A 13,947-nucleotide genomic window follows, 5' to 3' on the forward strand; every position below is an offset into this window, starting at 1 on the left:
TCGAAGTCAAATCACAAAAGACCTAGGACTTGGAAAGAAACTTAAGGGGGTACCTGGGTGGCTCAGTTACTTAAATGTCCAACTCTTGATCTCAGCTCAGGTTTTGATGTCAGAGTGGTGACTTCAAGCCCCGTGTTGGGTTCTGTGCTAAGTATGAAGCCTACTAGAAGAAGAAGTAGGAGAAGAGGAAGAAGAGGAAGAAGATGGAAAAGAAAGAGAAGAAGAGGAAGAGGAGGAGAAGGAAGAGGAGGAGGAGAAACTTAAGGACTACTTAAAGAGATATTTCACGTCTGAGCCTCTAGAACCCCAATATGCCTTGCCTCATTCACACTCATTCTGATCAGGTGCCTTGTTTCAGCGCAGGTTGGAAAAAAAAACTATGCCCTGTTATCCTATTGTATTGGGTTCTCACCTTCCAGGGTTATCAGGCTTTGCTTCCTGAGCCTACACCACACATTGACTCCTCAATCAGACAGACAACTATTCTTTTCAAAAACAGACACAAAATACAGTTGTGTGACTATGTTTTCTTCTTATCTTATCCCATCAGCCACCCCTGGACCACCCTTCCCAAATAACTCAGTTACTGTGAACCTACCTCAACCCCGATTGACTAAGCCAGTGTTTTCTTGCCAAGAAAAAGCAACTTTCCAACATGAGACAGGTCATGTGAGGTCTGAGCCCCGTAGCTTTCAAAAACTAAATGCTCTAATAGATGATACCCAAATGGCATTCTTTCATTTTTTTGGCAAATATTTATTAGGTGCTTAAGTGATAGTTACTATGCTGAGGACATAGTGGTATAGTGCATTCTCACACACCATTATAGAATATACCTGGTAAAGGGGAAGGCATTCAACAAATACCTACAGAAACAATTATAAGTGAGACAACTGACATAAAAAGAAAGCACAAGAAGCGACAAGAATAAATGGAACAATCTAAATCTGGAATATGGGACAAGAGAAAGCCATTTCAAATGGACTTCCCAGAGTAAATGTAGCTAAGACCAGACCATAGAAGTCTGAAGGTGAGTAGCCAGAGCATAGGAACATAGTAGGTCCTTCACCAGATGCTTTGCTCTAATTGATCCCAAAATTAGTTATTCCATATCTGCAAGGCTTCCCTTAAATGCCTCTTCCTCACACAGTCCTTTCCTGGTCAACAACAAATGCAGCTCTCCTGGCACCTCCCCTAACTGCTCCACAGCACTCCTTACCACAGCACCTGTCCATGCCCTTCCCAATTCATTTCTCAATGTTATTTCATGCTACCTCCAGGACATTCCACGATGGTATGGATCTCACATATTCTCATTCTTTTTGAAAATTTTAAAAAACATGATGTATGTGTCTTCGTTTTTATTTCTCTAAAACATTTGATATAAAAAATTCATAAATCAGAAAAAAACATCTAATTTTGGTTTAGAGCCTATATGACCCCATCCCTTAAATTGTGAGCCTGTAAAGGGCAACAGGGTGGAATATCTTCCATTTCTGTATTCTCAGGAATAGCAAAGTATCTGGAGGACAATAGGACATTTTTGATTGTTTGCTAAAGAGGCCACATTTTAAGCCAAAAAGCAAACTTTCAAACAGAGGGAGGTAGACTCATTTCTATCACTAGAAGAAGTCAAAGAACACACCACAGGGATAATGGCAGGTAATTAAGGAGGCATGAATCCAAACAACTACTCAAAAAATACGTCACTGTACATAGTCAAAAGAATTGAAAGCAGGCACTCAGACACTTGTAGACCAATGTTCACAGCAGCATTATTCACAAAAGCCAAAACAGCTATTAGATGTTAAATAGCCAGAAACAGCACAAATGTCCATTAACAGATGAACAGATAAACAAAATGTAGTCTATAGAAACAATGGAATATCATTCAGCCTTAAAGAGATGAAATCTAATAATGCTGTAACATAAATGAAACTTGAAGACATTTTGCTAAGTCATATAAGCCAGACACAAAAGGACATTTCTATGAGACACGGAGAGTAAAGAAACTTATAGAGAGACCAAGTACAATCAAGGTTACCAGGTGATGGGAGGGAAGGGAGAATGTGAAGTTATTGCTTCATGGGTACAGAGTTTCTGTAAGGGATGGTCAACAAATTCAGGAAAAATACAGTGATGATGACTGCATGACATTGGGAATGACTTACTGCCAGCGAACTGTATGCTCAAAAATGGTTAAAAAAGGGGTGCCTGAGTGACTCAGTAGGTTAAGCGTCCAACTTCAGCTCAGGTCGTGATCTCGATTCGTGAGTTCCAGCCCCACATGGGGCTCTGTGCTGACAGCTCAGAGCCTGGAGCCTGCTTCAGATTCTGTGTCTTCCTCTCTCTCTGCCCCACATCCCACTCACACTCTGTCTCTCAAAAATAAACAAACATTAAAAAAAATTTTTTTAATGGTTAAAATGTTAAATTTTATGTTTTTGTATATTTTCACCACCCCCACTAAAAAAAAAAGAAAGAAAAAAAGAAAAAGAAAGGATGTATCACTGATATTTCTCCAGCCAAGGACTCTGAGATAATCCAAGAGGATTTATTCCACAATACCAAATCCTTTCAAAATATCATTACAACTTGGCAGAGTGCTATATATGATGTTATCAAATCTTACAAATGGGCAACAGTAAAGCAAAGCAAAGAAAATTTAACTCAATTTTCAATTAGAGATAGCACACTGGAAGAAGCCAGCATAATGACATTTACTAAAAGACTTCTTATGTGCTAAGTACTGTAGTAGGTGGTTCTTTGTACATGAATTTGATCTTTACAATACTCTCCTAGTTAGGTATTATTACCCATACAAGAAATTGATTAAAAGAAGCAAAATGCTAGTTACAGTAAAGAAAAAAATAATTAACCACAGTGATGCACTGGCAAAAAAGGAATGAAGAAACAAAACTACAAAATCACCACTGGCAGTAAACAAGACAAAACTGGGGGTCTACACCTAACCAGGTTACCAGATTAACTGCCTTTAAAAAAAAAAAAAAAAAAAAACTCAACATTTTCCTGAGAATTATATCAAGACCAGAAACTCAACACTGAAGGGAAAAGAAAATGAACCAGTGCCAACCATAAGATACCCCAGATGGAATTATCAAAGACTTTTTTTTAAGGGCATGGAGCCCAACACAGGGTATGAACTCACAACCCTGAGATCAAGAATTGTACACTGAACCGACCAAGCCACCCAGGCACCCCGGAATTACCAAAGACTTTAAAGCAGCTATTACAATCATCAGCTATGAGGTAAAGGTGAATATTCTTGAAATAAATAGATAGGTAGGAGTTATCAGCAGAGAAACAGGAACTATTTTTTAAAAAGAAACTTTAGAGGGGCGCCTGGGTGGCTAAGTCGGTTAAGCGGCCGACTTCGGCTCAGGTCATGATCTCACGGTCCGTGAGTTTGAGCCCTGCATCCGGCTCTGTGCTGACTGCTCAGAGCCTGGAGCCTGTTTGGGATTCTGTGTCTCCCTCTCTCTCTGACGCTCCCCGTTCATGCTCTGTCTCTCTCTGTCTCAAAAATAAATAAATGTTAAAAAAATAAAAAAATTTAAAAAAATTTTTAAAAAATAAAAAAACTTTAGAATTGCAAAATATAATATCTAAAATTAAAAATTCACTGGATAGGCTCAAGAGCACAATGACAATAACAGAAAAGGGGGAACTTGAAGATATATCAATAGAAAGTACACAATCTAAAGAACAGAGAGAAAAAAACAATTTTAAAACAATGAAGAAAGCCTTAGGGACCTGTAGGATAATATCTACATGGGATAACACCCATGCATTGGAGTCCTAAAAAGAAAGGAGACATTAATGTTGAAAAAAATATTTGCCAAAATGGCTGAAAACTCCCCTAATGTGGTTAAAGCCATAAATCTACAGACCAAGGACCTCAAAAAATAGGATAATCCCTAAATCCTAAGAAAACCCCAAATGTCCAAATCATAATCAAACTACAAAGACAAGATTTTTTTTTAATTTTTTTAATGTTTATTTATTTTTGAGAGAGGGAGAAAGGGAGAGCACGAGCAGGGGAGGGGCAGAGAGAGAGGGGGACACACAATCTGAAGCAGGCTCCAGGCTCTGAGCTGCCAGCACAGAGCCTGATGCGGGGCTCGAACTCACGAACTGCGAGATCATGACCTGATCCGAAGTCTGATGCTTAACCGACTGAGCCATCCGGGCGCCCTAAGATTTTTTAAGTCTTGAAAGGAGCCAGAAAATAATGGCACTAATAGATATAAGAGACCAGTGATTGAACTGGTGCTATCAGAAACCACATGACTAGAAAACAGTCAAACATTTTCAAAGTGATGAAAGAAGTGCCAACCCAGAGATCTGTTGTATCCAGTGAAAATATCCTTCAGGAATGAAGGGGACATAAAGACATGTCTCATCTCAGATGAGAACAAACTAAGAGAATTCATGGATATAAGACTTGTTCTCACATAAATGCTAACAGAAGTTATTTAGGTTGAAAGGAGATAATACCAGAGGAAAACAGGCAACTTCTGAAATAAAGAGCAACAGAAATGGTTTGGGTAAATATAATAGATTACTTTTCTACTTTAAATTAAAAATACAGGGGCACCTGGGTGGCTCAGTCGGTTAAGCATCCGACTTGGGCTCAGATCATGATCTCACTGTTCATGAGTTTAAGCCCCGCGTCAGGCTCTGTGCTGACAGCTCAGAGCCTGGAGCCAGCTTCAGATTCTGTGTCTCCCTCTCTCTCTCTCTCTCTGCCCCTCCCCCACTCGTTCTCTGTCTCTCTCTCTCTCTCTCTCACTCAAAATTAAATAAACATTAAATATATATATATATATATATATATGTTGCAAACAAAAATTATAACACCATCTTGGGTCTTTTCAATGTATAGAGATGTACTATATATGCCAAGTATAGCACAGGGGTAAAGGAACCTATATGGTTATGAGGTACTTACATTTACTTGAAGCATTAAAACGTTAACTCTATGATAGACTGTGAGAAGTTATGTACACATCTTGTAATCCTCATGGCAACTACTAATATTACCAAAGACATAGCCAAAAAGCAACGAAAATTAAAATAAAATATATAAATGGAATATATATACCCATAGATTCAAAAGTGGGTTTAAGAGATTGACAAGGGCTGACTCACACCTAACTGGAGTCCCTAAGAGGGGTAAGTGGGAATGAAGAAAAAGCAATATTGAAAACAATAATGGTTAAGAATAGTCTGAAGTTGGGGCGCCTGGGTGTTGGTTAAATGTCTAGCTCAGGTCTTGATCTCAGGGTCGTGAGTTGGAGCCTTGCATTGGGCTCCACGTGGGGCATGAAGCCTACTTAAAAAAAAAAAAAAAAAAAAAAAAAGAGTCCACAGTTGTTTAAGAAACAGTCCTCAGATCCAGGACGCCCAATGACACTCAAGCTGGATAAATGATAGAAATCAACACCTATAAATATCACAGTCCAAATGTATAATCACAAAGACAGGAGATAATCGTAAAAGCAGCCAGAGCCAGATCACCTGCACAGGAAAAGCACCAGACTGAAGAATGGCAACAACAGAAGCCAGAAGACAGTGAAATCATCTCTTTGGTGAACAGACAGTAAATAATTGCCAATCTCAAGTTTTTACTTCATGAAAATATCTTTCAACAAAACAAAATTAAAGATATTTTCAAACTATTAATAACAAGAACATTTACTACCAAAGGATGTCCTTTAGTCAGAAGATACATTCTGTCTGGCATGCAGAAAGGAGGGTGCAGACAGCAGTAATTATAGCCACAACTGAATATTGATTATATAGAAATGTATTGATAACATCTAAGTACTGGAGGAAGAGAACAAATTGGAATAAAATAGTGGATATCAGTAATACATAAGTTGGATGGGGATGATGAGAGCACGGTCCTAGTATTATAGAGCAGAAAAATGAACAGACTAAAAGTTAGACTTTAAATGAACGTTACAATAGTTTAGTAAATGAAGATACATACATATAGAACTTCTAAGGAGACAAGTGAAGTTAGAATGAGGAGAAAAAATAAAAATATGCAATAAATTGAAGAAAAAAGAAGAGAAAAAATGTGATAAAGAGAAAGAAAAGAATAAAATGGTAGAAATAAAGCCAATACATAGGTAATCATAATAAACTATATATAAACATAAATAAACTCTTGACTGAAAGACAAACACTATTAGAATGGATTTCTTAAAAACAGTTATATACTGGGGTTCTGGGTGGCTCAGTCGGTTAAGCATCTGACTCTTGATTTCAGCTCAGGTCATGATCTCGTGGTTTCTGGGTTCAAGCCTCTTGTTGGGCTCTGTGCTAACAGCACAGAGCCTGGCTGGCATTCTGTCGTTCTCTCTGCCCCTTCACCACTCACTCTCTGTCTCTCAAAATAAATAAATGAACTTAAAAAAATAAAAATAAATAAAAACATCTGTATACTATTTACAGGAGATATACTTAGGGGTGCCCCACTGGCTCATTTGTAAGAGCATATGACTCTTGATCTCAAGGTCATGAGTTCAAGCCTCACAAATGGTATAGAGATTATTTAAATAAATAAAACTTTGGGGGAAAAAAACCCAAAAAATCTACCTAAAAACATAGATACAGATAGAATGAAAACGAAAAGATGGAAAAGTATGTATTAGATAAAAATTAGACAAAAGAAAGCTTGTGCACCTATGGAGATATCAGAAAAAATAGACTTGAAGATAAAATTTACTAGAGAAAAAGAGAATCCCTTTTTACAAACCACAAAACATTTAATTCAACAAAAAGAATACATTTCTACACTTATGCACTTACAATTTCAAGCTTAACAGCATAGCTCTGAAATATATAAAGCAAAAACAAACAGAATCACTAAGAGAAATGATATTGGACATTAGAAAATATTTAGGTATAAAAACAACTATACTATAGAATGTGGAACTAATGGGATCATAAAAAAAAAATCTGTAGATCAAAATGCTTAAAAAAGATGACCCAAAACTTTCAAAATAAACTCTCAAACTTGAAAAGTCAAAAAAAAAAAAAAAAAAAAAAAAGAGTAGCAAAGAAATTGAGTGCCTTTTCCCAAAACCAACTGGTAAAAGGCATAGCTGAGGTTTAAAACCAGGTCTCCCTCACTCCAAGGCTGTGATCGTTTCCTTATGGCTTCTCTGAATAAACAAGCCCCAAAATCAGTTTGTGAAACAAAAGCCTCATTGGTCCTGTGAAAGCAGAAACTTCTTAAAGCCGAAATGAAGTTGTTCAGAGAAACCGTGGTTGAGCTACCAGAAAAGTAAAACTTCTAACATCAAAAACGAGCCTGAGCCATTTATCCGTCAGGTTCATGTTTTGAGTCATTTGAATTTACTTTTCTTACATACTGGAACTTGCCTTTCTGAACACTTTCTGGCTTGGCTTACACTAGTTGACTTACCAGGGCTTTTTCTAAAAATTATTTTTGCGGTATGACGTCAGAATCTTGCTGGGCCCCAAGGCATTTCTCATTACAACCCATGCACATTTAGGTAACTGAATCACATCCTTATTAACAGCTCTCTTTCTACCTCAGAGTCATCACCCAGTTGTGATTATGTAAGAGACAGTCAGGCTGCATTACTCCTTGCGGTTTGTGCTGGTCCAGCCTCATCCAAATAACACAGTACCCAGCATTACTTGGGCAGGAGATGGCTGTCTCGAAATTGTTTTTTACTTAAAAAAAAAAAAAAAAAATGACTTGGTAATTCTGATTCCTCACTTGAAACTGGCTTTCAGTTAAAAAGAACTTCTCAAAATAGTCTACCCTCCTCCTTTATCAAGGACACCTATTCAAATTTGTTTCCTTAAAATGTTAGCAAATTCAGTAAGTGCCAAACCACAAACCAAGAGCAACTGTTTTCACCCCACCCCATGGCCATTCTTCATGTCAAAGATTTATAAGACAAATTAATAATACAATTATTAAAAAGAAGGTACTTTTTAAACATTAAATATTTTAAACACTATCTTTTTCAACAATAGAAGGGTTAACTAGATTAAAATACCATAAAACAAAAATAGCACAGCAACAAAAACTAGCATTAATCTTTTAAAGGATTTAAAAGCTATACCTTTTAAGACGATTATTTCAAATTGAGCATTCAAAAGGTAATCACAACAGGGGCGCCTGGGTAGCTCAGGTTAAGCATTCAACTGTTGATTTCAGTTCAGGTCATGACCTCAGAGGTTCCTGGGACTGAGACCCAAATCAGGCTCTATGCTTAGCAGGGAACCTGCTTGGGATTCTCTCTCTTCCTCTCTCTCTGCCCCTCCCCTGCTCACTAAGGCACTCTGTCTCTCTCAAAATCAATAAATAAACACTTTTTTTAAATCCCTTCAAATGATAATCACAACTAAGTAGATTTCATCATGCACATGTACTCTGTTTTAAACAATTAAATTCACACAGTTTCAGATATTTTTGCGGGAAAACCCTAAAAGCCAGTTCAATGTCTTGCCTCAAAACTTTACATTAAACAAAAAAAAACAAACAAACAAACAAAAAAAAAAAAACCTACCCAAGATGAAAGCAGCAGTATAATTTTTTGGATCTCTCCAAATCTATGCATAAAACAGACAAAGCAACTAAACAGCAACATCAAAAACCTAAGAACAATGTATACAACAAACACCAAATTATCTGAGGTCATGTCATAGGGCTCAAACACGAGTCTGATCAGGCCTGTGGATCCAGCTCCCAGACCACAGGAAATGCAGAGGACAGAGAAAACAGGTGAAGTGCACCATGAGAGGGAAAACAACAAGATTCAGACCAGGGAAACATCCACAGGATTCTTCCAGAGATAAATTGTTAGGGATAAAGTGGGGGGGGGGGGGGCGCAGCAGAGGAAAGAGGACAATGGAAGGGAAACTTGTGATTTAAAATGTCTTGAAAAAGCCACAAATTTATGCTTAAATGGGTAGGATTAAACTATAGTAAAGTAGTCTTGGGATGTACAAATGGTGATAATACTATAAAGAAATACAGGGAAGCATTTACTTCATTTTTTTTAAGTTTACTTATTTATGTTTGAGAGAGAGAGAAAGCGTGACTGGAGGAGGGGCAGAGAGAGAATCCCAAGCAGGCTCTGAGCTGTCAGCAGAGTCTGACTGGGGCTCAAACCCATGAACTGTGAGATCATGACCTGAGTCAAAGGTGGACAGTTAACTGAGTGAGCCACCCAGGTGGCCCAGGAAGCATTTACTTTAAAAAGCAGGATAGCTTGATCTGATCTCAGCTCAGGTCTTGATCTCACAGTCATGAGTTCAAGTCCCGCACCGGGCTCTGCACTGGGCATGAAGCTTACTTAAAAAATAAAAAAATAAAAAGCAGGATAATGGCAACTTTAGGGACAGAGAAGGGGGACAAAGCTGTGGTTCATGGAGGGGGTTATTGGGACAGGCAGCGAAATTCTTGTTCCTGACTTAAGTGATAGTTACAAACATGCTCACCTTAGAACACTCAGTAAGCTAAACATTTGCTTTGTGCGGTTTTCTGTATTTGTGTTTTATTTTACAATAAAAAGGCTTTATTAAAGGAAAATCTGTATCACCAGTGCTGTCACAAAAAGAACATTTATGACATTTAAAATAAGTACATTCATTTAAAAGTTGTATGAATTATTTTAAATAATTATATGAAAATAAATAATATTATAAAATAATTACATGAAAGTAAACAATATTACTAAATTCTGTTAGCTACTGTAGCCTGGGGAAGGTTCCAAGGTCAATTTTGCATGTTTAAAAGGAGACTAACAAGTGTCACCTAGTGCTAATGATGTCATCACTCAAATGAGACTTAGGCCTTGACGTATTCAGGTTTAGGAAGAGACCTGAAAAGGGAATATCTGTCTCACTCCATGATTCAGGATTAGCTTATGCTTAGCTGCATACCACCTTAACTTAACTCCTGTTTCACTTCCAGTCCCCTCCTGGGCCATCCCATATGCTATGCTTGTGGAAACACTGGGTTAAAAAAAGGTCTGGTGCATGAGACTATGTCAGGCCTAAGAAGGGGTTGAAAACAAAAACTTAGCTCTCTCAAATCACGAATAGATTCATCGTATTCATTCCAGCCGTTTCTAAACATGCTTAAAAGGTTTGCTTTTCCATTATGAGCATTTAAGCAAGTGAGCAACACTACGATCCCGTGAGAGCGGCTTGTTATTGTCCTAGTTACAGCCACACACTCTTCGCTAGGCACTTACAGGGCACCTTCAGAGCCTAGCAATAATCTGCCTGTGCCTTTATGCCTAATGTGTTTGGAGGTTCTCAAGTGACAGGAGGCTCTGTATCTAAAAGAGCAAATCACAAAAATAAGTACAGAGGCCCTCCCTCATCTGAGCTCCGTATCTTAGAACAAGGTACTGCATCCAGAGTTGCTGGCTCATCAACCCTAGGCCAATGTGACCTCAAAGGCCTTTAAAAAAAAAAAAAAAAAAAAAAGTCTATCGGATTACATAGTAGACTTGTAATAAAAACTTGTAATGAGCAAAGAAAACTGAAATTCAGATGCAGCTTGGTCACGTTTTAAAAACATTTATGTAAAACACGTACAAAAAAGTGGCCTCATTCTCCTATAAATGAATTGAGAGCAAGTCTGGTTTCACCTCATGTCTCCCCCACCACTTTTGCTACAGTCATTGGAAAAGAAAGAAAACGGGAGCCAGGACAGTTTAATTTTTTTGGCACTACTGCTCACAAGAGAGAACAGTGACACCAATACAGAAAGACCAAGTTCAGCCAACCGAAAGGGAATCTGTGTAACAAAGGAAGATTAGGGTTGAATTCCTGTCTTCAATCTCTGTATCTTAATCAGTCTCCCTTGCAATCAAGGCGGCCCCCAATTCCCGTCTCTCTCTCACCACCTCCTGCCTCTTCTGCATTCCCTACTCTCTTTGTTTTGTGAACCTTCAACCTCCTAGCTTACCCACACCCCTTCCCTTGTTCTTATACTTTCTGCCTCCTTCTGAGACATGTGTGTAAACAAATATTCAAACATACAGAAATCCCAAGTTCTGCTCACCACACAGGTTATGGAAGCCCAGTGCACTATTCCCATGATTTCTGAGAAAAACACACCTAATTCACATTCCCTGGATCCTCTCTATGAAAGCAGGTATACCCTGGGTGGTAAGGCCAGTTCCATGGCTCAGTGTCTTGTGACTATCCAGAGCAAAGGTCCCCCTTTCATGAATACTACTCTGATCATAGGAATTCATGAATGTTTAATTAAATAGGAAGCTCTCTCTCCACACTGGCACCTGATGAGGTCAAGACTTTAAGAAGAGAACTTAAAAAAAAAAAATTCATATTTAAGCCTCCATTCTAGACATGACTGTAAGTAAAAAAAAACCCAGAAACATCTAGTGGCCAGCTGAGTTTTCCTCAGCAACACAATGTGTCACTCAGGTGCACAAGACAGAAACCCAAGTCAGACCCAACACTTCTTCAAACACCATCCTGGACTTGTGGCATTTTCAATTCAAGGTGGTCTGGCCCATGGGCCTGTTACCACAATAAAATCTAGAGCAGAAATGGTTAGGTGCTGGGGGTGGTGAGGAGGGTGGCACTTGTAGTTTGGAGTTTTCAAGCCCTTTCCAACAAGCAGTAGAAAAATGTGAGAGTCTGTTTAAACATTACTTACTGCCTGCTGGATATCAGTCTTCACTTGCTCACTCAACATGCCTTCAAAGACAAAGGAGTCACCAAACTTCTCAGCCTGAAAGGAAAGAAGGCAATAAAAATCCAGGAAGGTTGGAGTAACATGTTTCACAAGTACCATTTTCTTTGCACACTGTTAAAGTGATTCTTCTTGTCCAGATGAATTTAAGTTTTTCTTATGACTTCCCAGAGGATTCAGAAATGACTTAAAAGCATCTGGCTTCCTATTAAAACAAGTTAATATCACTTACAGAGGCCACTGTCTTTTCAGGTTCATTTAGCTGATAAGAACGCAGACTGGAAGAGATTAGCTTTTGAGAATGTGATTGCTCCTGTTGATGGAAATGCATCTCCCCAAGTATTACAAATGACTTGGAAATAATAGTATTCCTTACATGTCAGATTACATAATCAACCTTTGTCCTTTGTTCTGCTGCTGCAATCTAGCTAAAAGAACTAAATGGCATTGCTTGCTGATATTCTGATATGATACTCTGGCTCCATGAAAGTGTCAACTGTGTTTATAAATCTCAAGTGGCCAATTCAAGCATCAGATGGAAATTTGTATTTTGATTATTTTCGTTTAACATTACCGTCTCAAGTCCTCATCTACCTGGTCTTATTTGTTGCATGTGACCTCATTCTGCAAATGCCTACATTAACCCCTTGGTCTCCATGGTTCTATTCTGCTAGTTTCCCTCCTCTTTCTGACTCTTCCTACTCACCCCCTGAAATGCACAGACTCTTCTTCTAGTCTCTAGACCACTGTTCCTCCCTAGTGCTCTGTCTGGGCTCTCTACTCTTCTTTCGCTACACCAGTGGCTCTTGGGCTTTGCGCAGTGGAGATCACCTGGCCAGCCTATCAAAACTACACATTACTGCTTCTCAGTTCCAGAGATTCTGATTCTGGAGGTCTGGGGTGAGGTCAAGGAGCCTGCATATGTGAACAGCTCAGCTGGTGATTCTAACACAGGTGGTCCAAGAGATCACACTTTGAGATACAGTGACAAACCACTACACAAAATCCTTCAGTCTCATCCCTTTAATGGCCACCAGCACACACTGCAATTGACCCTCACATCTCTACTTCCAGTCCTATCCCCACTAGATGATATTAACTGCCTACTGGATCCCTGTAGTTCAGGCCTTACAGACAGCTCAAACTCCTTTTCCTCATCAGAGCTCATCATCTTTTCTTCTCCCCTGCTCTTCTTCCTTCTTCCCTTGTGGCGACATGCCTAAGCATCTAAGCCAACCCTTCATCCAATGAACACGTATCAAACACCCATCCCTGTTCTGTGCCTGACTATGAACTAAATGACAGAGATACAAGATCAATATAAAATAGGCACAGTCCCTGTCTTAAGAGCAGTTACTTGGTGCAAGGGGAGGATGCAGACAAAAAAAATCAAATCAAAGGAAAAAAAAGGAAGAAAATAATTACAACTTACTTGACCCTGTAAGATGAAGAGTATCAAGAAAAGCCTCTGTTTGATAGAGTGAGCCGAGAAAGCCTTCTTGAGAAGGAAACATTAAGCTGATACGAATCAAGAAAGAGAAGAAGCCAGCCACAGTAAGAGGGGGACAGGCAAGGAGAGAGGGAAACTCCAAGCAGGGAAAAAAAATATGGGCCACTGGGGTACCCAGGAGGCTCAGTTGGTTAAGTGTCTGAATCTTGGTTTCAGCTCAGGTCATGATCTCAAATTCGTGGGTTCAAGCCCCATGTCAGGGTCTATGCTGACAGTGTGGAGCCTGCTTGGGATTCTGTTTCCCTCTCTCTCTCTCTCTGCCCCTCCCCAACTCAGGCTTTCTCTGTCTCTCTCAAAATAAATAAATAAACTTTAAAAGAAAAAAAATACGGCTGAGATCTCAAGATGGAAAAGAATGCTGAGTTTTCAAGGAATAGAAACAAGACCAGCTGGGCTAGAACATGGTGAGTAAGTAGAATGTGATATGAAATGAAGATGCAGGGGAAGAAAAAAAAAATGTAGTGTCATAAAAAGATGAAGTATTTATGCAAAGTAGGGGTTCTTAACACTTTTTGTGCCCTGGACCCTTCAGGCAGTGTGGTGAAGCTTAGGGGCCTCCTTCTCAGAATGAAATGTTTAAAGGCATAAAACAAAATCAATATGATTACAAAGAAAACTAGTTATGTATAAATATTAATAAGGTTAATTTATGCTATAGTAATATACATGTCCTCTTTATTAATAATATTAA

The 13,947-nt window shown here is 38.7% G+C and overlaps 1 protein-coding gene across 1 annotated transcript in view; it reads right to left on the reverse strand.

The window, feature by feature from the left end:
- Positions 1–13,947, reverse strand: part of SUMF1 (sulfatase modifying factor 1) — a 97,632-nt gene that overhangs the window by 61,649 nt on the left and 22,036 nt on the right. The window contains exon 3 of the mRNA XM_007076618.3: positions 11,711–11,785. Coding sequence (XP_007076680.2) covers positions 11,711–11,785 — 75 coding nt within the window. The remainder of the gene's footprint in view (positions 1–11,710; positions 11,786–13,947) is intronic.

Source organism: Panthera tigris, chromosome A2 (genome assembly GCF_018350195.1).
Source record: "Panthera tigris isolate Pti1 chromosome A2, P.tigris_Pti1_mat1.1, whole genome shotgun sequence".
NCBI lineage: Eukaryota > Metazoa > Chordata > Mammalia > Carnivora > Felidae > Panthera > Panthera tigris.